The sequence below is a fragment of the Scyliorhinus canicula genome, chromosome 1 (assembly GCF_902713615.1).
Source record: "Scyliorhinus canicula chromosome 1, sScyCan1.1, whole genome shotgun sequence".
NCBI lineage: Eukaryota > Metazoa > Chordata > Chondrichthyes > Carcharhiniformes > Scyliorhinidae > Scyliorhinus > Scyliorhinus canicula.
The window spans coordinates 255254109-255275635 of record NC_052146.1 but is presented as its reverse complement, the minus strand read 5'-3'; the positions used below and the strand labels follow the sequence as shown (position 1 = coordinate 255275635).

General features: G+C 45.0%; 1 protein-coding gene across 7 annotated transcripts in view; it reads left to right on the top strand.

Annotated features, from left to right (window-relative positions):
• The first annotated feature begins 5262 nt into the window (after positions 1-5262).
• ush2a (Usher syndrome 2A (autosomal recessive, mild)) overlaps positions 5263-21527 on the top strand; it is a 1354742-nt gene continuing 1338477 nt past the window's right edge. For all 7 annotated transcript variants that reach the window (XR_005462328.1, XM_038811752.1, XM_038811743.1 and 4 more), the window contains exons 1-2: positions 5263-5419; positions 5830-6569. Coding sequence is in view for 6 of the 7 variants with exons in the window: in XM_038811752.1 (XP_038667680.1) it covers positions 6079-6569 (491 nt within the window). In the remaining variant the exon portion in view is untranslated. The remainder of the gene's footprint in view (positions 5420-5829; positions 6570-21527) is intronic.

Genomic DNA, 21527 nt, shown 5'->3' with positions numbered 1-21527 from the left:
ACTTTTTTTTGGTATGCTTGTGTGTGCCCTTCTCTTCTATATATATATATCTTATTCTGTGTACATAACGGTAAATATACTTTGTTCAAAAACCCAATAAAAGACATTTATAAAAAAACAGAAATGCAGGAGTATCCCTATCAGGAGAGGATGAACAGGCTGTGTGTCTTTTCTCTTTAAAAGAGAAGGCTGAAAAGTAACCTAAGAGAGAACTTTAAAGGTTTGAAGGATTTCGATCAGCACAGAGAGAAAACTGCACTTGTGAGAAAGAACAAAACTGGAGGCCATGGATATAAGATAGGCACCAAGAAATCAAACATGTAATTCAGAAAAATGTCTTTACCCAGAAGTGGTGAGAATGTGGAACTTATTAACACAGGGTGTGGTTGAAGAGAATACTATAGCTGTATCTAAGGAAAGCCTGGATAACCACATGAGGGAGAAGGAAATAGAAAATATGCTGACAGAATTACGTGGGGAAAGAAGGGAGAAGGCACAAGTGGAGTATATATGGATTAGAATCATAGAATCATAGAATTTACAGTGCAGAAGGAGGCCATTCAGCCCATCGTGTCTGCACCTGCCCTTGGAAAGGGCACCCTACTTAAGCCTAGTTAAACCAAATGGCCCATCTCTGTTCTGCATATCCTAGGTGTACCAATGTGATCCTATTTGAGTTTATTGTTTTAAAACAAGTTAATGCTAACAGAGGGTGGGATTCTCAGGCCGTGCCTGCCCGGTGACCGGAAATACCTGCCCGAGGTCAATGGACCTTTGCATGGTTCACGTCCCGCCCTTGGCAATCGTGCGGCAGGCGGGGTGGAAGAATCTAGCTCATAATGTTGGTAAAAATTACATCCAAAATATCAATGGACTTGTGTAGAAATAGTCATTTTACTTAATATATCAAATTAGTTATTGAATGGCTAATTTGTTTTAGGGAGATATGTTTGTCAATAGATAACGTTGCAGATATAAAGTTCCAGTTCCAAAATTAAGTTGATGCAAATTAAGGAATTATACATCAACAATTATTTTACATTAATTAATTTTACTTGGGATTTCATGACACACAGATATTTCAATGGCATGCTATTAGGAGTAAGAGGAGGAACCAGATTTTAGGAGGCAACCTGGAGAGCAGGAAAATTATAGAGAAAAAGTCAATTTTTACAACCTTGAGATTGGATGAAGAATTAACCCGTCTTTCTCATTATCCACTTACTGTTCAGAGCCACTCAAACTTTTGACAACTATCTGACTGTTGTATATAGCAACAAGATCTTGTTAACAGTGATAGAATTGTGGGTGCAGGTGCATAGAGCATTAAAGTGTAATGAATAGGTATAAATAATAATCAAAAGGACTAATTAAATGCAAGCCTTTATATCCAGAAGACTGGAATACAAGGGGTAGAAGTCGTGCTTCAACTATGTAAAGCCCTGGTGTATTGTGAGCAGTTCTGGGCAGAACGCCTTATGAAGGATATATTGGTTTTGAAGTGACTGCAGCATAAGATTTGTTGGAATGAAACACAGACTCCAAGAGCTACATTTGCAACCTAGAGTTGTATTTCCTGAAATTTAGAAGGTTAAGGAGTGATTTGATTGTAATTTCAAGATATTAAGGGGAACAGATGGGATGGACTGAGAGAAATTGGGAAACATGGAGAGGGTTCTCCGTGCATTCATGGCAACGGGATTCTCTAGACCCGCTGCAGTGAATGGGAGATTTGGCTGAGCACCCCTCATGCACAGCGATAGCGGGGTGGACTCACAACAGTGAATCATGGCGATTGACTAAAAATTCTAGTTAGACCTTTCAGGAGCAAAATCAAGAAACACTTGTTTAGACAAAGGATGGTAAAAGTTTGGAACTGTTACCTGCAAATGAGAATTAATAGTAGACCAATTGTGAATTTTAAAACTGAGATTGATAGATTTTTTTAATCTAAAGATATTAAAGGAAAAGGGAGAAAATGCAGATATATGGGGTGGGTTTCTCTGTCCTGCCACACCATTTTCTGGTGCCAGCAGTGGGATTCTCCATCCCGCTAGACGGCCAATGGGATTTCCCATTGTGAGCAGCCCCACGTTGTCGGGAAATCCCCGGGCGTGGGTATGCTGCCGCGCAACATAAAATCCCACCAGCGGAGAATCCAGTCAATGGAGTTACATCACAGATCAGCCATGATCTCACTAAATGATGGAACCAGTTTAAGGGAATAAATGGTCTGCTCCTGTTCCTGTGTAATTAAAGTTGACTTCTGTTTCCACAAGCCTAAAGCTTATTTTGCTTTCAGGAAAAGACTTGTCTGAAATTATTTTCTGACCCACAGGAATGATCATTGCTCTGAAATCAGACTACAGATTTAGGTTTATGCCTGATAGAAACAGCTCTGAGTAAATTAGTGTAAAAAACGTATCAAGTATCTGGTAAATAATCCAACTTTGTATGCTGATGGTCACAGTTTTTCACAGAAGTGTTATGAGTCACCTATATTTTATGCGCAGACAGTTGGAAACAATACTATAACATCTCAATCAAAAGTTTGCATTGACCTATTTCAGGGGTAAATATATCCCTTAGGCTCATATATATTTTGAATTAAACAATACTTGAATCAACTATTTTTAAAGCTTCCAGGTACTTGCCCAATAACCTCCTAAACTAAATATACCACAATGTGGATTAAAGGTTGTACAATTATAATATTGTGCACCTATGTTAAATAATTATTCGCTGTGACTTGTATCAAATGGTATTTTTAATCCTATAGGATGTTAGTTTTTGTATAGAATGCCACAATTTTGAAAAAACTCGGCCAAGCAGGGTAAGAAGATATTTGACAGGCATGTCTGTAACTACCACTTACATTTCAGTGTTAATGTTTCAGGTCAATATATTTTCATGATTGGCCATTGACCTGAAAGGTTACATCTTCTTTTCTCCATGCGTGCTGCAAGATGTGTTGAGTATTCCCAGCATTTTCTGTTTTTATTTCAGATTTCCAGCTTCCAGTCTTTTGCTTTTGTGCCTGCATTTAATTTTTTTTTGTTTTAAAAATTTAGAGTACCCAATTTTTTTTCCAATTAAGGGATAATTTAGCATGGTCAATTCATCTACCCTGCAGATCGCATATCTTTTGGGTTGTGGGGGTGAGACCAACGCAGACATGGGGAGAGGGGAGACAGGGTTAGGGTGGCGGGTACTTAAATTGGCAAACATAAATGTGAATCCAGGCCACAATCCATATGTACTTGTCCACTTCTGGCTTAACTGGAGCAGCTTTGAGGCGGCCAACATTATAGAAAGACAGCTAGTTTCACTATAATATGCCTTCCCATGATCTACCCAAGGCGTGGGATCTAACACCCTCACCTTGGAAATCTCGGGTAAGCACCGTTCAGTGCTGGTCTCCACAAACAGGGAACAGATGAAACCGCACTTGTGGGGGTCTCCCAGGGGACTAAAGGCTCTTGGGTGCTTGCTCTCTGGGCATGGTGGCTTCCTTGTATTGCTGGTGCCACCTGGGCACTTTGGCACAGACAGCCTGGTCCCCTGGCATTGCCACCTGGATGAAAGCCTGGCACTGCCAAAGTGCCCAGGCGGCACTGCCAGCTGGGTAGCAGGCTCACATTTTTCCTGCAACAGGTATAGGTGCTCTGTGCGGTTGGATGCGGCGTAAGGGGGCCTGAGGACCCCCTTGCAGGTGAGTTAGGACTGGGGGTGTTCACGTTGGGGTCTCGCGAGATTGGGTGCCATGTAGAAATGTCGTCTTAATCTCATCCTGCACGGAGGAGTTCCAGCAAGCAGAGCTCCTCAGTGCAGAAAACGCGACTAAGTGCGGCCTCGACACATGTTCTCTGCTGAGGCTCCCAATCTATCGATTGGCCGTTCGATAGTGTGATGTTGCTTGGCGCTCTGTGCACCAGGAAACACCAGCTAATCATGTGCATTACAGCACCCTGTTCCCATTCAGGTAGATTGCACCCAGGGTCTTGCCTTTGTGGTATTTCAAAGTTTCTCGGTTTTACACACCCTCCCCACCTCCAACTATTATGGCATGAGTTTGTTGGGTGTCATTCACTACAGGACACCAGGGGCACGTGATTTAACCTGTCAATGTAATTTACTTTGAACGATGTAACAAAGGCAGCAACATGAAATCATGCTTCAGGGTGCAGATTAGATAACCCGAGAATTTGCAATCGGGCAAGTGTCATTTTAAAAGCCCATGTCTTGGCATGAGTGGCAGCACAATGGTGAGCACTGCTGTCTGACAGCGCCAGGGACCCGGGTTCGATTCCGACCTTGAGTGACTGTATGGAGTTCACACGTTCTCCCCATGTCTGTAAGATTTCCTCCAGGTGCTCCGGCTTCCTCACAGTGCTGGTTAGGTGGATTGGCGATGCTAAAATTGCCCCCCAGTGTCCAGGGATGTGCAGATGCGGTTATGGAGATAAGGAGGGGTTGAATGGGCGGGGATTGAACCTGGGTCGGGTGCTCTTTCAGAGGGTTGGCGCAAACTCCATGGACCGAATTACCTCCTTCTGCACTGTAGTGATTCTATAGATTCCACGGGGTGAGATCTGAAAATTGGTTTGAGGTCCCAAATTCCTGCCTCCTCTGGAAGGCCACACTTGCTGTGACCTGCGGTTCGAGTCAGACACAGAGAGAAGGCGCCCAATGGAGCCACAGAAACAGAATTGCAATTTTGTTTTGGTTCTTTCTAACAATTAAGAAAAAAGATAATTTGTTTCGGGGGTTGGGTGGAATCCTCACACTTCTTTGTAAAACAAAGTTTAGCAATTCCGAGTATCCTTTACCCAGAGCTGTGGGCACATGTGGAACATAATTTGCTTTCTAATTGTGAAGCCCCAACACATTTTTTTTATGGGGGGGGGGGGGGGGGGGGGTGGGTGGGGGCAGCATAGAGGACACAGGTAAGGTTGGGGCAGAATTAAGGACACAGGTAAGATTGGGGCAGGATTAAGAGCACAGGTAAGGCTCTTGTTAAATAGATGAATGCACAGCTGGCGTTGTGTGGAACCGAGGCGAGAAGCCCAGCTCACTCCACAGTCTGGTTGCCTAGCGACATTACGGCGCGTGGCTCTCTCCCTTTGAGAGCTTATTGCTGAGGAAGCGGCAGCAAGTCTGAATTCACCTCCCTTCCTCTTGTCTTATTGCGCAGTTGGACGAATTGGCTTTTAACTGAGAGGGATAATTTTTTAACGCGCGGAATCTCCCCCCCCCCCCCCCCCCCCCGAATTTCAGTATCAAATTAATATTATTTTCCAGTCGCTATAGAGTTTTATGTTTTGAATGCTTTCGTTTTTTTGTGCGTCTGAGAGCGCATGCCATATGGCACTGCGGTGTAATCAGCTTACTGACGGCGAAGGTCCTGCACGAATGTAGGGTAAGGGACATACGACGTGGACTTTTTATCATATTCATTCCTGGTTGCAAAATTAGCATTTAATGGGGATCGGCGTTATGTTGGCGTTAACTTGAATTTACTTGTGGAAAATCACACTCAAAGTGAGTGTGTTCACGACGGGAGTGGAGCGCGAGCGCAAAAACTTCCCTGAGCAATTAAAATTGAAGTAGTTGCGCTAAATTTTCAGCTTTACCCTTGTCGAAAACCGTTTTCTTTATTTCGGATTAAATAACTGCGCTGCATCGATCTCTGCAATTGATGTTTAAAACATTACCGTGCAGAACTTTGCTTTTCAACTAAATTTATATTTGCATAAGACATGTGTTTAAAAAAAATACTGCACTTGATTTTATTATGTCACTGAAATATTTGTTCAAATCTTCCCGCAGGTCCCACTCCTAATTACAACTTGAGGAACTGAAGTTGCAAATCCTACTTGCCTTTATAAGTAATAGAGTTTTGCATCCGAATGGGACTGGTGTATGGACTTGTGCATAATTCAGGACACAGTTCAATTCCTGAACTTTGAACTCTGTACTGGAGAGCATTGGGCTACTGGATGGTGAAGATGTCATCTTCAGCGTGTCTGCAGTTAAACATTTAACTTCACATTATCGTGAGGATTCCCTACATCAAGGATGACCTGTCTTTTACTAAGAAAGGGTGTTGCATTGCTGTTCCAAGCAATCGAAGTTCTTTTATGTGTATGTTACATTTTGTCAAGAGCCGTTCATTCACAGGGTTATTTTCCAAGGCTTCAAAACATAGCAGCGTACAAAAGTGTATCCATTGTGCCATCTCAAGCAACCTGTGGACTGCCAGTGAGGAACACATTCTGTCTTAGCACCACTACCCCGGAAAGCACATTGTCCTGTACCCAGCAATTCTGCATTCAAGAATGCCCTTTTAGGTCGTCCTCACCCTCCTATGCCGATCTTTTCTCCAGAGGCTTACGCACTTGTGTCACTGAGGACAAGCATGATTTGAGACCAGGGTCTTCAAGGAATTCCACCAGCTTTATATTTTGGAATGAAAAAGATTGCTACACTGGGCCTTCTCTTCAAAATCTTGGCTTTGGAAGCTCGTTTACCTTAACACTATGGTTGAAGCCTGACCTCAAGGATGTAATGTGAGTAATGTAACAGGCATTTTTCAATATGAATGAAGGATGTGATGAAAACATTATATCACATTCCCACAAAATACTTCATAATCCATGCATTATGTTGGCTAGCAAGTCATTCCCACAAAAGGGGCTGGTTTAGCACACTGGGCTAAATCACTGGCTTTTAAAGCAGACCAAGGCAGGCCAGTAGTACAATTCAATTCCCATACCAGCCTCCCCGAACAGGCACCGGAATGTGATGACTAGGGGTTTTTCACAATAACTTCATTGAAGCCTACTCGTGACAATAAGCGATTTTCATTTCATTTCATTTCATTGCAATTATACCTGGGAAAGAAGGATCTTTAATTCCAGGCATTGTGTAAACTTGTTATATTAAGTATAATCAAATTGACATTCCTACATAATAATAATCTTTATTAGTGTCACAAGTAGGCTTACATTAACACTGCAATGAACTTACTGTGAAAATCCTGTCATCGCCACATGCTGGTGCCTGTTCGAGTATAACAATGAGGGAGAATTCAGAACGTCCAATTCACCTAACAAGTACATCTTTCGGGATTTTGTGGGAGGAAACCGGAAAACCCGGAGGAAACCCACATAGACATGGGGAGAATGTGCAGACACCGCAAGTTACCCAAGCCAGCAATCGAACCCGGGTCCCTGGTACTATGAAGTAACAGTGCTAACCAATATGCCGCTTATTTAATCTATACAATAGTTCCTACATGCAGGTTGGAAAATGTTCTGAGATCATTTCAATACAATTAAAGCTAAAATTGGTGAAAAAGAATGTCACAAATATTTAATGAATAATTATTCTTTGTTACATTCTTCAATGTTATGTACTGTCTTGCACATTTTGATCATCTATACAGCCTCCCGAACAGGCGCCGGAATGTGGCGACTAGGGGCTTTTCACAGTAACTTCATTTGAAGCCTACTTGTGACAATAAGCGATTTTCATTTCATTTCATTTTCAGTGTCGTTTGGAGGTTATATTAGGCCATTTTTGATTTTTTTTTACCCCCCCTGGCTGGCTCATAAGACCGGTAACCACATCCACAGGCATTCTATCTGCTTCTATGCATTTCCTCACAGACTTTTTTCAATCTCTTGAGATAGCAGAAGGCATTTTATTAGCTTTGCTAGTTCTTAGTTCTGACTAGTAATAAAGATGTGGAAATTTATTTTCTGTGCAGAGGAGTTAAAAATTGCAGGCACAAATACCCATCACCAGTCTCGCACTCTATCAAGTCTTCATACTACAAGTACTGGTTTGGCATCATAACCAACTTCAGAATAAATAATGCGGAGTTAATAGCTATATGCCAATGAAATGCGAGAATGAGTGCTGAATGCAACTCTTTACCAACAATAAAAATGTACCAGAAATAAAAATGTAACAGTAGTTTCAAATTATATTTTCAAACATTGGTGGTTTGCATCAAAATAACTATAGAAGTGGTATAGCGGATACGAATATATGACAATCATTAATAAATCAATAAATAATTTGAGAGAAATGTCTTTATCCAGAGAATATTTAGAATGTGGAACTTCCTATGACTTAAGGTAGTGAAGTGAGTGTAGACAAATTTAATGGGAAGATAGATATGTCCATGAGAGGAAACAAATAGAAGGATATGCCGATTGGGTTACATGAGACGGGGCTGCTGGAACAGAAACAGCAGCTGAGACAAGTTGAGCTGAATGGCCTGTTTCTGTGCTACAGATGCTACCAGACTCCTAAACGACCCTCTTATGGACTGACCTCATTAACACTACACCCCTGTATGCTTCACCCGATGCCGGTGTTTATGGAGTTACATTGTGTTGCCCTGTTACGTAAAGAACAAAGGAACAAAGAAAATTACAGCACAGGAACAGGCCCTTCAGCCCTCCCAGCCTGCGTCGATCCAGATCCTTTATCTAAACCGGTCTCCTATTTTCCAAGGTCTACTTCCCTCTGTTGCCGCCCGTTCATATACCTGTCTAGATGCCTCTTAAATGATGCTATCGTGCCCGCCTCTACCACCATCGCTGGTAAAGCGTTCCAGGCACCCACCACCCTCTGCGTAAAAAACTTTCCACGCACATCTCCCTTAAAATTTCCCCCTCTCACCTTGAAACCGTGACCCCTTGTAACTGACACCCCCACTCTTGGAAAAAGCTTGTTGCTATCCACCCTGTCCATACCTCTCATAATTTTGTATACCTCAATCAGGTCCCCCCTCAACCTCCATCTTTCCAATGAAAACAATCCTAATCTACTCAACCTTTCTTCATAGCTAGCACCCTCCATACCAGGCAACATCCTGGTGAACCTCCTCTGCACCCTCTCCAAAGCATCCACATCCTTCTGGTAATGTGGCGACCAGAACTGCACGCAGTATTCCAAATGTGGCCTAACCAAAGTTCTATACAACTGTAACATGACCTGCCTACTATTGTACTCAATACCCCGTCCGATGAAGGCAAGCATGCTGTATGCCTTCTTGACCACTCTATCAACCTGCGCTGCCACCTTCAGGGTACAATGGACCTGAACTCCCAGATCTCTCTGTACATCAATTTTCCCCAGGACCCTTCTATTGACCATATAGTCCACTCTTGAATTTGATCTTCCAAAATGCATCACCTCGCATTTGCCTGGATTGAACTCCATCTGCCATTTCTCTGCCCAACTCTCCAATCTATCTATATTTTGTTGTATTCTCTGACAGTCCTCCTCGCTATCTGCAACTCCACCAATCTTCGTATCATCTGCAAACTTGCTAATCAGACCACCTATACCTTCCTCCAGGTCATTTATGTAGATCACAAACAACAGTGGTCCGAGCACGGATCCATGTGGAACACCACTAGTCACCCTTCTCCATTTTGAGACCCTCCCTTCCACCACTACTCTCTGTCTCCTGTTGCCCAGCCAGTTCTTTATCCATCTAGCTAGTGCACCCTGAACCCCATACGACTTCACTTTTGCCATCAACCTGCCATGGGAAACCTTATCAAACGCCTTACTAAAGTCCATGTATATGACATCTACAGCCCTTCCCTCATCAATTAACTTTGTCACTTCCTCAAAGAATTCTATTAGGTTTGTAAGACATGACCTTCCTTGCACAAAACCATGCTGCCTATCACTGATAAGTCTATTTTCTTCCAGATGTGAATAGATCCTATCCCTCAGTATCTTCTCCAACAGTTTGCCTACCACTGACGTCAAGCTCACAGGTCTGTAATTCCCTGGATTTTCCCTGCTACCCTTCTTAAACAAAGGGACAACATTAGCAATTCTCCAGTCCTCCGGGACCTCACCCGTGCTCAAGGATGCTGCAAAGATATCTGTTAAGGCCCCAGTTATTTCGACCCTCGCTTCCCTCAGTAACCTGGGATAGATCCCATCCGTTCCTGGGTACTTGTCCACCTTAATGTCTTTTAGAATACCCAAAACTTCCCCTTTCCGTATGACAACTTGACCTAGAGTATTTAAACATTCATCCCTAGCCTCAACATCCGTCCCTCTCCTTTGTGAATACCGATGCAAAGTACTCATTAAGAATCTCACCCATTTCCTCTGAGTCCACGCATAAATTCCCTCTCTTGTCTTTGAGTGGGCCAATCCTTTCCCTAGTTACCCTCTTGATCCTTACATATGAATAAAAGGCTTTGGGATTTTCCTTAACCCGTTTAGCCAAAGATATTTCATGACCCCTTCTAGCCCTTTTTATTGCGCGTTTGAGATTCGTCCTTCTTTCCCGATATTCCTCCAAAGCTTCATCAGTTTTGAGTCGCCTCGATCTTACATATGCTTCCTTTTTCATCTTAGCTAGTCTCACAATTTCACCCGTCATCCATGGTTCCCTAATCTTGCCATTTCTATCTCTCATTTTCTATTTCTATCTATTATTTTCTTTTCATGTACTTAATGATCTGTTGAGCTGCTTGCAGAAAATACTTTTCACTGTACCTCGGCACACGTGACAATAAACAAAAACCCACATCCTAATCCTATGTCATTTTATGGACCCAGGCACATAGTGAATGTTCTGTGCCTCGGGGAGCTGATGCCTCCTTTTCACAGGAATTTGTTTTGTTGGAAGTATTGCTCTTGTAGTCCAGACTCTGTCATTTGCTTGATGCATCTTTGGATGGTCAGCTAATGGAGTTTGAAAAAAAATGCCATTAGCCAGCAAAGATACAGGAACACAACAATTTATTGCATACCCAGAACAAGAACTATCTCTGTGGTATAATTTATCTGTAGTCCAGCCTCCCAAGAGTTGGAAGAGCTGTCTGACACACCCCTTTGTGCGCCCAGGTCTGTGTCAGTAGAAGTGGGTCTTGGAAGTAAAGATGGGTATGTGTGCTATATAACCACCCTGGCCATTCTGATCCTTGCGGACATGCTATTCTTTCCTCCAAATGTAGGAGCAGCCATGGAACCCTCTAAGCAAGTTCCATATTACCCTTTTTGACTGTTGGAAGTGAAGCAGTAGCTGGAAGGAAGATAGATAAAAGAAATGGGTGCTGTACTGCAACACCTTTATTTATAGATAGGACATACACATCATTAAAATGAATATATTAATAAGGCAACATGCTGTGCAAACAAATTAGTTTCTGCTGATTAAAAAATGTTCATTCTTAAAAAGTCGATTCTGCTTAAGCAGCAGCAGGTCATGCAACCCATCAACTCAGCCACACCATTCAATATGGTAATGTCTGATCTTAAATCCCAACTCCACTTTTCCACCTACCCCATAGCCTTTGATGTGTTAAACAAATCATTTGATCCTCATTTTGAATGCACTCAAAATCTTTGGATCCATGGCATTCTCGAGTTGAGATGTTTCAAAATTCACCACCTCTGGATGATTAAATTTGGGGTACAATTCAGCAGACTGGAGTTAAAGTCTGCTGAATGGTGTGTTTAGCGAGATCATTCCCAGCACTTCAATTACATTTTGCCTTTTCCTTTGGCCTTGGGGAGATTCTGTGATGAATGGAGGATTTTGGAAATATTGGCTTTCAAATATCGGGACAATTTAAAACTTAAAAGCTTTAGGTTATAGTGTGTTTGACTGAATTGGTCATGATTTTTCAAAAAAAGGATTTTGTTTTGGAAAGGCCTGGGAGATTCTAGAAGGCAGAAGGTGAAATTGACCAAAGGAATGTGGTTTTGGGCCAATGCACCATGATTTGACTGGGTAAAGTCCCTGGGGGTTTAAGGTACTTTCAGAGTATAGAGTTAATTTGTTTTTCAGCTTGGGGAAATAATGTAATTGCTGGGTGGAGCCAAGGAATGCCAAGAGTCAATTTTTAGAGAAGGCTTTGGAGAGAGGAGGTAGGTGAAGTCTGATCTGTCTGACACGGAGTCCACAATTCTCTCACAGTACGATAGTTATAAAAGAGCAATAATATTTAAAGCAGTGCATTCTTGTCTGGGGAGAAGGAAGAAGCTGACACATGTCAGGTGAACCTTTTTTTAAAAAGATATTCAGCCAGTGTTTGAAAGGGGTTGAACAGGAGCCAAACCTGTTTAATAAAGAAAGTACTACCCAATGCATGCTGATTTTAGGATAGATTGGGAGCTTTATATTTCTTTTATTGTTTAATGGGAAATTGAGTAGTAGTGTTTATGGGGTAATTGAAAGTTGTTATTTTCAGGTGTGCAGTTAAAGAGTTTAATATTGTATTCCGAATAAAGTTTTGTTTTAAAAATACCCAATCCTTATTTCTTCGTGCAATCACTTGTGGAGCAAATCATTCTTTCCACGCAGTCTTACAAAATAAACTGAAGGATTGAGGTTTCAGTGCAGTATTCTAGCCACTGTTGGGGTCTGGTCTGGGATTGTAATAAGAGGCTAATCGCAGATTGGGTTGCTATTTCGCCTGTCTGCCCCAATTTTCTTCCTCCCCCCCCCCCCCCCCCCCCCCCCCATTTCTGGTGTGGAGGGACAAGTCTTGCACACATCCTTGTTGCAATCTCTCCTATATCCGACCTATCATTGACCTTCTACTTTGTTCCACTTACCCCATTATACAGTATGAAATTCATCACATTTCTCCCTCTCTTTAGCTCTGAAGAGTCACGTGTACTCAAAACGTCAACTCTTGTTTCTTTCTCCTCAGATAGTGCTAGATAGCAGAGTTTTTCCAGCATTTTATGTTTTTATTTCTGCCCTACAAATCTGGTTGTTAGATCAAGGTAGTTAGGATAAAACCTGTTTAATGTACATGAATCTTGCTTGAGAAACGTCCTTACAAAATCAAGCTGCTGAGTTCAAACCTTTTGCTTATTTCTTCAAAGCTGTCAAAGAAACCTTGAATTGCACATAGTGTAATTAAAACAAATGTGGTGGCTGTTTTGAACAAGACAAACTGACACATAAACAGCTGCTGTGTCAGTTCTCAGCCTGCCTTTAGCTATTTAATTGTCTTACTCAGCAGAAACCAATTCAATCTGGACTACTTAGGGCTAAGGTAAAATATTACTTCAAACTGATAAAGAACTCTAAAAATTAGTATTACCAAAACCGTACCTGGGTAATTCAAAGAAGGCACAAACCTTGTACATGTCCCTTTTGTTGTTGCAGAGAATGGGTCCCTGTACATGTACATTGCTTCTAGCAAGTGTAAATGAACCATGTTATGAGCTTGAATGATTATCTTGAATTGCTTGTTAGTGTAGATATTAGGATTGATTCAGCAAATGCTGCTCTATGACAAAATCATATCTAACAATAAAAGTTTACTCAGAGGTTTTGCAAGTGTAGGCTGGCTCAGTATGGTCTCTGCTCTGACTATTACGAACAACCAAAGGAAAATATTCCCTTTTCCAGCTAGCTTTGTATTTTCAGCAAACGTAGTTACATTATACTTGGTCCCCTCATCTAAGCCATTGTTATGGACTGCAACTAGATGAAACCAAAGCAATGATCCTCGACGCACCCAACTAGTAACCATCTGCCAACTTGAAAATGACCTAATTTTCTTTCGATCAATCAACCCTTTATCCATGCTAACATGTGAACCCCCAAACTCCAGACCAAACCTTCACACTACTGAGTTTGTCTCGTATTAACCAAGAGCATTTTCATCTGGAAAGCAACAAAGCGGCCACAAAATTAATTTACATATTGTGAAACCTATGATGAAGCTTGTATTTGCCATCAGTGCCCGATAAATGCAGACATCTTTCTTCCCCGCAAAAATGTGAGCTGCTATGAATCAGCTGTGCTTGTCTGCATGACCGATGTTTGCAATCCCCACTTCTCACTGGTGAGGCTCTGTCGCTATTGGAGCCTGAAAAAAATCAGTCCCCATTTCCCAAGATGACTAAAGTTCTAACTAATTAAAAAAAATTCCCAAGGTATTTCAGCTGTCAAACAGTTAATCTATACAGAATTCACATTATAATTTTTTGGGGAAAATACGAAGGTATATTCATGTAAATGGTTACACTATGGTTGTGGAAAGAGCTGTGTGATGAATCAGTCGTTATTTTAATTTAAGATTGTACTCTACCTACTATAATTGGTGAAGGTTGCTGTAATTCAAACAACTTTTAAGTAGAACAAGAATTCATAACTGACATAATTTTAGAAAACTAATTTCAAATTCAGATATTATTTTACAGTTCAAACAGTGCGATTTAAGCATGTAAATTACTTTGAGCTGCATAAAAATGTAAAATGTGATTCTGTGATGCACTGCTCTTTGTGTACGGATGCCTTCAGAAATTTTGTTTGTACAGATTTTCAGCCCATCCTTTAGTACAAATTTAAACGTCATTTTAATGGATCGAAAATCATGACATTTCCTTGATGTGCTCCTGGCACTCCCTACTGCGAACAATAGATCACAAAATCATACCTTCAATACCATCAAATTCTTCTCTCTTCCATTTTAATAGGAACATTAATCCATTTGTTTAAAATGGGTTAATGCCTCTAAATTGACAGAGATGAAGTTGATAGAATGTATCAAACATTCACACAATAATATCACTCTCAAGTATTGACCCCTGGCACAGAAAGTGATGCAATGGTTAGAACATGGAGTGGAGATTCCCATTATGTGAATCACCATTCCATTAGTACAGTGTACAATCTTCCAGCTGACCTTTTTGGTTGTAACGGCCGTGTGATTTCTAATCTGTTAGGACAGGATTGTGTTGTGTATTTCGCTCAGTGCAGGTAAACAAGAAAACTAAAGGTGAAAAGGGAGCAGAGACTTTTTTTGTCAACTTTTTTTCCCCAAAAACTTTTTGTACTTCCTCCAGATTTCTTAGAAGCCCTTTTATGCGTATTGAAGAAAACATATCCATTCCTTGAATCTGCACTTTAAATATTTTAATTGCATTATATGCATGATCTTTATCAAAATTATCATTACAATGTATACATGTTAGATTTGAAGTCAGCATGGCTAAGATCAATCCATATATTGTCAATGTAAAATAACTGGGCTTGATTACTGAAATCAGGGACAGTGCATTGTGAAAGAGTGGATATTGCCACAACACTCCTGAGCGTGGCTCAGTCACTGAAGACAATCGCTGAGGGCATCAACACCATGGTGCAGCCAAGGGGGGGCCTCCAGGACTGTCAGAGCCAGATAACTTGGAGGCTTCTGGAGCTGACTCCAGCTGCCCATATGTCCCATTGGTCCCCCAGGGCCCAACGGGCACCCTTATTGAAGGAGGAAACACTAGAGGTCAACCCAGGGCCTGGCACCAAGGAGACTAAGGCAGTCTTCAGTTCTTCTGATTTTTCCCCCCCCCTCCTGACACCGGCGCATCAAGGACAGTGGATAGAACAGAGTGGTACGGGGATGCCAGTGGTACCCGCAAGTTGGCTGGAGCCTTCCGACTCCAGGCACTCCAGAAGATGTCTGCCAAGGGCATCGAAGGCCACAGGGTGTGAAAATAAATAGGCTGCCTCCACATCTGATGTGCATCCTGGGGTCACATCTGGATGCAGTACTAGACCACGGAAGATCAAGAAGAGTGAGGAGCAGGAAGTGGGCAAGGGTGAGGGCTTTATCTGTAGCTAGGGGGACCAGTAGCAGCTACTGTAGTAGCTCAACCCCCCCTCCCCCTCCCAGCCTCACAGCCGGGCACAATTATTCAAAAAGAAAAGCTCCCAACTGAAGACTCTGTTCAGAGGATGGGTGTGAGCGTACTGTCAGCAGAAGAACAGGAATCAGACTTTCAGATTCTGAGGAGCACCATAGCTTTCCTCATGGTGAGTGACCATCACTTTCCTGCCTTTTATAGTGACTTGCTGACAGTGCCAACACAGGCCCTTTGCCCTGTAATGATGTTACATAGATCCTTGGAAGGGGGAATAGGATAGTTGGGGAGGGGGCGGGGGGAATTGGTAAGGGGGGGGGGGGGTTTGAGCTGACGGATACAACCTCGGCCTAGAAGAATTTGGAATCTACGAGGGGCTCTCCGGCCCTCCTTGCATGTCTGACCCTTGCCGCCGCCTGTCCTCCATCTTCCGGCTCCTCCTCAGAATTGTCCTCAAGACACTGCTAGTCTGCCTCCTCCTCATCACATGAAGTTGAATGTTCCTCTGCCTCCTCAACCAGCATGTCGCCCCGCTGCTGTGCCCAGATTGTGGAGGGGACAGCAGACCACCACAAAGCAGGAGACCCTCTGGGCAGTGTACTGCAAGGCACTGCCAGAGCAGTCACGGCATCAGAACCATATTTTCATCAGGCCTATGTACCACTCAATGAAAGCACGGGTGGCACACCGGCTTCATTGGCCATGTCCTCAGTAGGTGTCCCTTGTCCCCCATGAGCCAACTTGTCATCCTGGTGTGGTTAACAAAGACAGCGGGGATCTCCAAGTCCCCCAGGATGTAGCTGTCATGCTTGCTCCCTGGGTAGTGGGCACACATGAGCATGACCCGGAGGTGATGGCCGTACATGATCTGAACAGGGAATGGAACCCCTGCTGTTAATATAGGGCGCTCCCTGATGCTTGCAGGCTGACATGCATACCATCGATCGCTCCCTGGCCCTAGACTTGGGCATTCCAGCAATGGCAGAAAAATATGCAGCCCGGGCATCTTGTTGGGTCTGGTCCAGGTTGAACATGATATAGTCAGATGCATGGGCATACACAGCATCTGTCACCTCCTGGATACACAGATCAGTCAAAGGGCGAGTCGTTGAGGAGTCTTGTAGCTGTGGGGAAGAAGCTGTTCCTATGGCTGGATGTGCGGGACTTCAGACGTCCACCTTTTGCCCGATGGAAGGGTCTGAAAGAAGGCAAAGCCTGGGTGGGAGGGGTCACTGATAATTATAATATATTATAATAATAATAATACTACCTTGGGCTATCATTGGCCTACCCCTCTGCGTCTCTCTTCAGCCTGATGGACGGCCAGGTCTTCCTGGCAAATGGCGGCCTCGGCTACCACAAGCATAGTGAGGGCAGCCTCCACAAGATCCACACCAGCGAACATGGTTTTATCTGAAAGGAATTGAAGAAAGAGAGAGACCGCCAATCAGTTGAGGATTCCGCCCTGGGACCCTGAAATCCCCCAAGCCTCCCCCACCTTACCCTTACAAAGAATGACTGTCCTGCCTTCTCTCAAGAATGCCATCCATGGAGCCAGTTATGCTGGCAAAATTTGCTCTGCACACTGCTGCCCCCCCCCCCCCCCACCCCCCCACCCCGCCGCCCCCCCCCCCCCCCCCAGAACTCTGCGGGAACATTAGGAGACCGTGCTCTCCACTCATCCACACACTTAAACTGTGGCCACGAAAGGATCCTCAGTGGTGAAGCCTTGCTCTTCAGTGTTTGAGTGTTGGCAACTGACTCTATGGTGCTGACGTTCCTTGAGTTCAGGCACACTTCAGGCATCAACGCTTGCTGGACATGCAGTGCATTAATCATCCTCAGAGACACCTGTGCCTTTGAGGAGGCATCGAGAGTTCAGGAGAGTGAAGGTATTTCGCAATTAACAAGGCTAATTCCTCATTTGAAATAGCCTTCAGCTGTGAAGTGAGAGGATGCTCAAAGTTGGAGAGTATGAAATTAACTTTCTGGAGAGAAGATGCAGCAGGGCTCTGCACTGGGTAAGTTTGGTAAGACAGACACCCAAGAGAATGAGGAGGTAGATATAAAACTCAGGGAGAGAGATTGTGAGGTTCACGAGCAAATTGTCATTAGGAGTGACAAGGTATTGGGGTTGTTGGCGACTTAAACGTGGGCAACTCTCCAGGTCTGGATGATTTGTGTCCCTGGATGTTGGAGGCAAGATAGGAGATTGCAGGAGCTCTGACCCAAATTTTTAATTCCTCTCTGGCCACGGGGAGGTGCCAGAGGACTGGAGAACAGTTAATGTGGTCCCACTGTTTAAGAAAGGTTGTAGAGATAAGCCAGGGAACTACAGACCAGTGAGTCTCATGTCAGTTGTAGGGAAACTATTGGAGAAAATTCTGAAGGATAGAATTGGAGAGGCAAAGTTGGATCAAGAATAGTCAGCATGTCTTTGTCAGAGGGAGGTCTTGACTCACAAATTTGAATGAATTTTTGAGCATGTGACCAGGTGTGTAGATGAGGGTAGTGCAGTTGATGCAATTTACATGTATTTCAGCAAAACCTTTGACAAGATCCTGTGGTGAATGTGATTCACACTATATATAGTTGCCAATATCACTCCATGTATATATGTTCGTTATCTACCCATTGCAAGTGCAGTTGCACTATCCGACCACCAGAGGGAGTCGCTCTGGGAGTACGCAAGAGTTGTACTGGGCTCCTCCCTTGGCTCCGCCCAGGACTCCTCCCCCTGGGACCGATGTATAAAGATCAGTGCCTTAGAGCCAGCCTGCCATTTCACCTGAAGTTCAACGACGAATAGGCTGGCTCTATTGTAAGTGTATTAAAGCCTCTGTTCAGATCCAACTACATGTATTCGCTGAATTGATGGTTCCATCAATTTAATACACTTAAGAAGCTGCCGAAGTAAAGCATGGAATCTGCTCTAAAACCAGGACATCTAGAACTCGATCCGCAGGATGCAGAGGCGAAAGAAACCTTCTGCCACTGGCTGAAATGTTTTAAGGCCTACCTGGCCAAAATCAGCACCGCTGAAACTACGGAGGAACAAAAGCTCAGCCTACTGCACGCGAGGGTAAGCCACAGAATTTCTACACAACTAAATCCAGCCGGTTCCTACACCGCTGCGCTGGCGATTTTGGACAAAATGTATATTAGGCCCATGAACGAGGTCTTTGCCCGCCTTGTGTTCACGACTCGCTGACAACGGCCTACTGGAACTTTAGCTGAATTTGCACGCGAGTTGAACAATCTCTCAAATGACTGCAATTACCAGGCCGTAACCGCGGTCGAACATAGGGAGCTTGCTGTGCGGGATGTTTTTGTAGCGGGCCTTCGATCTAGCTATGTACGCCAGAGACTATTAGAAAATGGGGCCCAGGGCTTAGAGACTACCGTAGAGGCTCCTATCACAATGGAAGTTTCCTTCCGCAGCCTCAACTCGTTACCCGCGGACCCCGCTAACCCCCTCATGGGCCCCCGACCCGAGGACTCCCCAAGCCTGGCAAACCTCCACCATGCGGCCGGCCATGTGCGATTCATGGGGGCCCCCAGTCAAATACTCAAGCTATTCAGCTGCTCCAGCTAATTACTCAGCTTCCCCAGCCAGCTACTCAGCTCATCAAACCAGTTATTCAACTGCTCCAGCCTGCCACTATTCAGCTCCCCAAACCAGTTATTCAACTGCTCCAGCCTGCCACTTCTGTGGACAAAGCCAGCACACGCGGCAGCACTGCTCAGCCTGATCCGCGACCTGCAGCAGCTGCAGGAAGAAAGGCCACTATGCTAGAGTGTGCCTCGGCAGAAGGGCCCCAGCCCTCAACACCCCAACAGTCCAAAACCATCGCCCCGAGCACCAGCAGGCCCGCAGGGCCCGAAACGCTGTGGCCTATGCTCAGGCTCCGTCCCCTCTTGCCACGTGCGATCCATGGGGGCCGCCATCTTGGCAAACCTCCACCATGCAGCCGGCCACGTGCGATTCATGGGGGCCGCCATCTTCATCACCACCCTCCACGTGCGATCCACGGGCCCTAGCTGCATCCCCAGACTCAAACAGCTCATCGAAGGAGTCCGACCTCCCCGGGCAGTCACCACATGGCCCGCAACTCAACGCAATGTTCCTGCATCAAGCTCGCCAGAACGCAGTGGCATCTACTCGACCGGACGCCCGATCGGAAGAATTCGACTCCCCCGGGCACCCACCACGCGGCCCGCAACTCAACCAATCTCGCCCCAAGCATCTGAGAAATTCGATGACGGAGGTCCAGATCAACGGGTACAACATGTCGTGCCTCTTCGATTCCGGGAGCACAGAGAGCTTCATACACCCAGAGCTGGTAAGACACTGTTCCCTCCCTATTTATCCCGTCAACCAAACTATCGCCCTCGCTTCGGGCTCCCATTCCATCAAAATCCAAGGCCGCACTACAGCAACGCTAACGATTCGAGGCGCTAGCTATTCCAAATTCAAACTGTATGTCTTGCCCGACCTCTGCGCGCCACTCCTCTTAGGCTTGGATTTCCCTCAGCTTTGGCGGGCCCCTGCCCCCACTCACTATCTGCAGCCTCGCCACGCTGCGCATCGTCCCCCCCCTCCTCTCTTCACCAACCTCACCCCGGATTGCAAACCGGTAGCCACCCGCAGCAGGCGGTACAGCCTGCAGGATAGGGTATTTATCAGAGCAGAGGTCCGAAGGCTGCTCAGTGAGGGGATCATAGAGGCCAGTAACAGTCCCTGGAGAGCTCAGGTGGTGGTCGTCAAGACGGGGGAAAAATTCCGCATGGTCGTCGATTATAGCCAGACCATCAATCGCTTTACGCTCCTAGACGCGTATCCCCTCCCCAGAATTGCAGACATGGTAAACCAGATCGCCCAATATCGGGTATTTTCCACGGTGGATCTGAAGTCTGCATACCACCAGCTCCCAATCCGCCCGGAGGACCGCCACTACACGGCGTTCGAGGCCGATGGCCGCCACTTCCATTTCCTCCGGGTTCCCTTCGGCGTCACTAAAGGGGTTTCGGTGTTCCAACGAGCAATGGACCGAATAGTAGACCAGTACGGGCTGCAGGCCACGTTTCCGTATCTGGATAATGTTACCATCTGCGGCCATGACCAACCTCCACTGTTTTCTCCAGACGGCCCAAAAATTAAACCTTACATATAACATGGAGAAATGCGTATTCCGCACAAACAGACGAGCCATCCTCGGCTACATCGTGGAGAACGGAGTCCTGGGCCCAGACCCGGACCGCATGAGAACTCCCCCTCCCCCATGGCCCTAAGGCCCTCAAACGGTGCTTGGGCTCTTTTCGTACTACGACCAGTGGGTCCCCCAATATGCGGACAAAGCCCGCCCACTCTTCAAGGCCACACTATTTCCCCTGTCTGCTGAGGCGCGCCAAGCCTTCAGCTGCATCAGGAACGACATCGCCAAAGCAGCCATGCGGGCGGTGGATGGATCCACTCCCTTTCAGGTTGAGAGCGACGCCTCAGAGGTAGCGCTAGCAGCCACTTTAAACCAAGCAGGGCGGCCCGTTGCATTTTTCTCCCGTACCCTATCCGCTTCAGAACTCCGACACTCCTCAGTCGAGAAGGAAGCACAAGCCATCGTGGAGGCTATCCGACACTGGAAGCACTACCTCGCAGGTAGGAGGTTCACCCTCATTACCGACCAACGGTCGGTCGCCTTCATGTTCGACAACTCGCAAAGGGGCAAAATTAAAAATGACAAAATTCTTCGGTGGAGGATTGAACTCTCCACCAACAATTACGATATCAAATATCGACCGGGGAAGCTCAACGAGCCTTCGGATGCCCTATCCCGCGGGACATGCGCCAGCGCGCAAATCAGGCGCCTAAAAGCCAT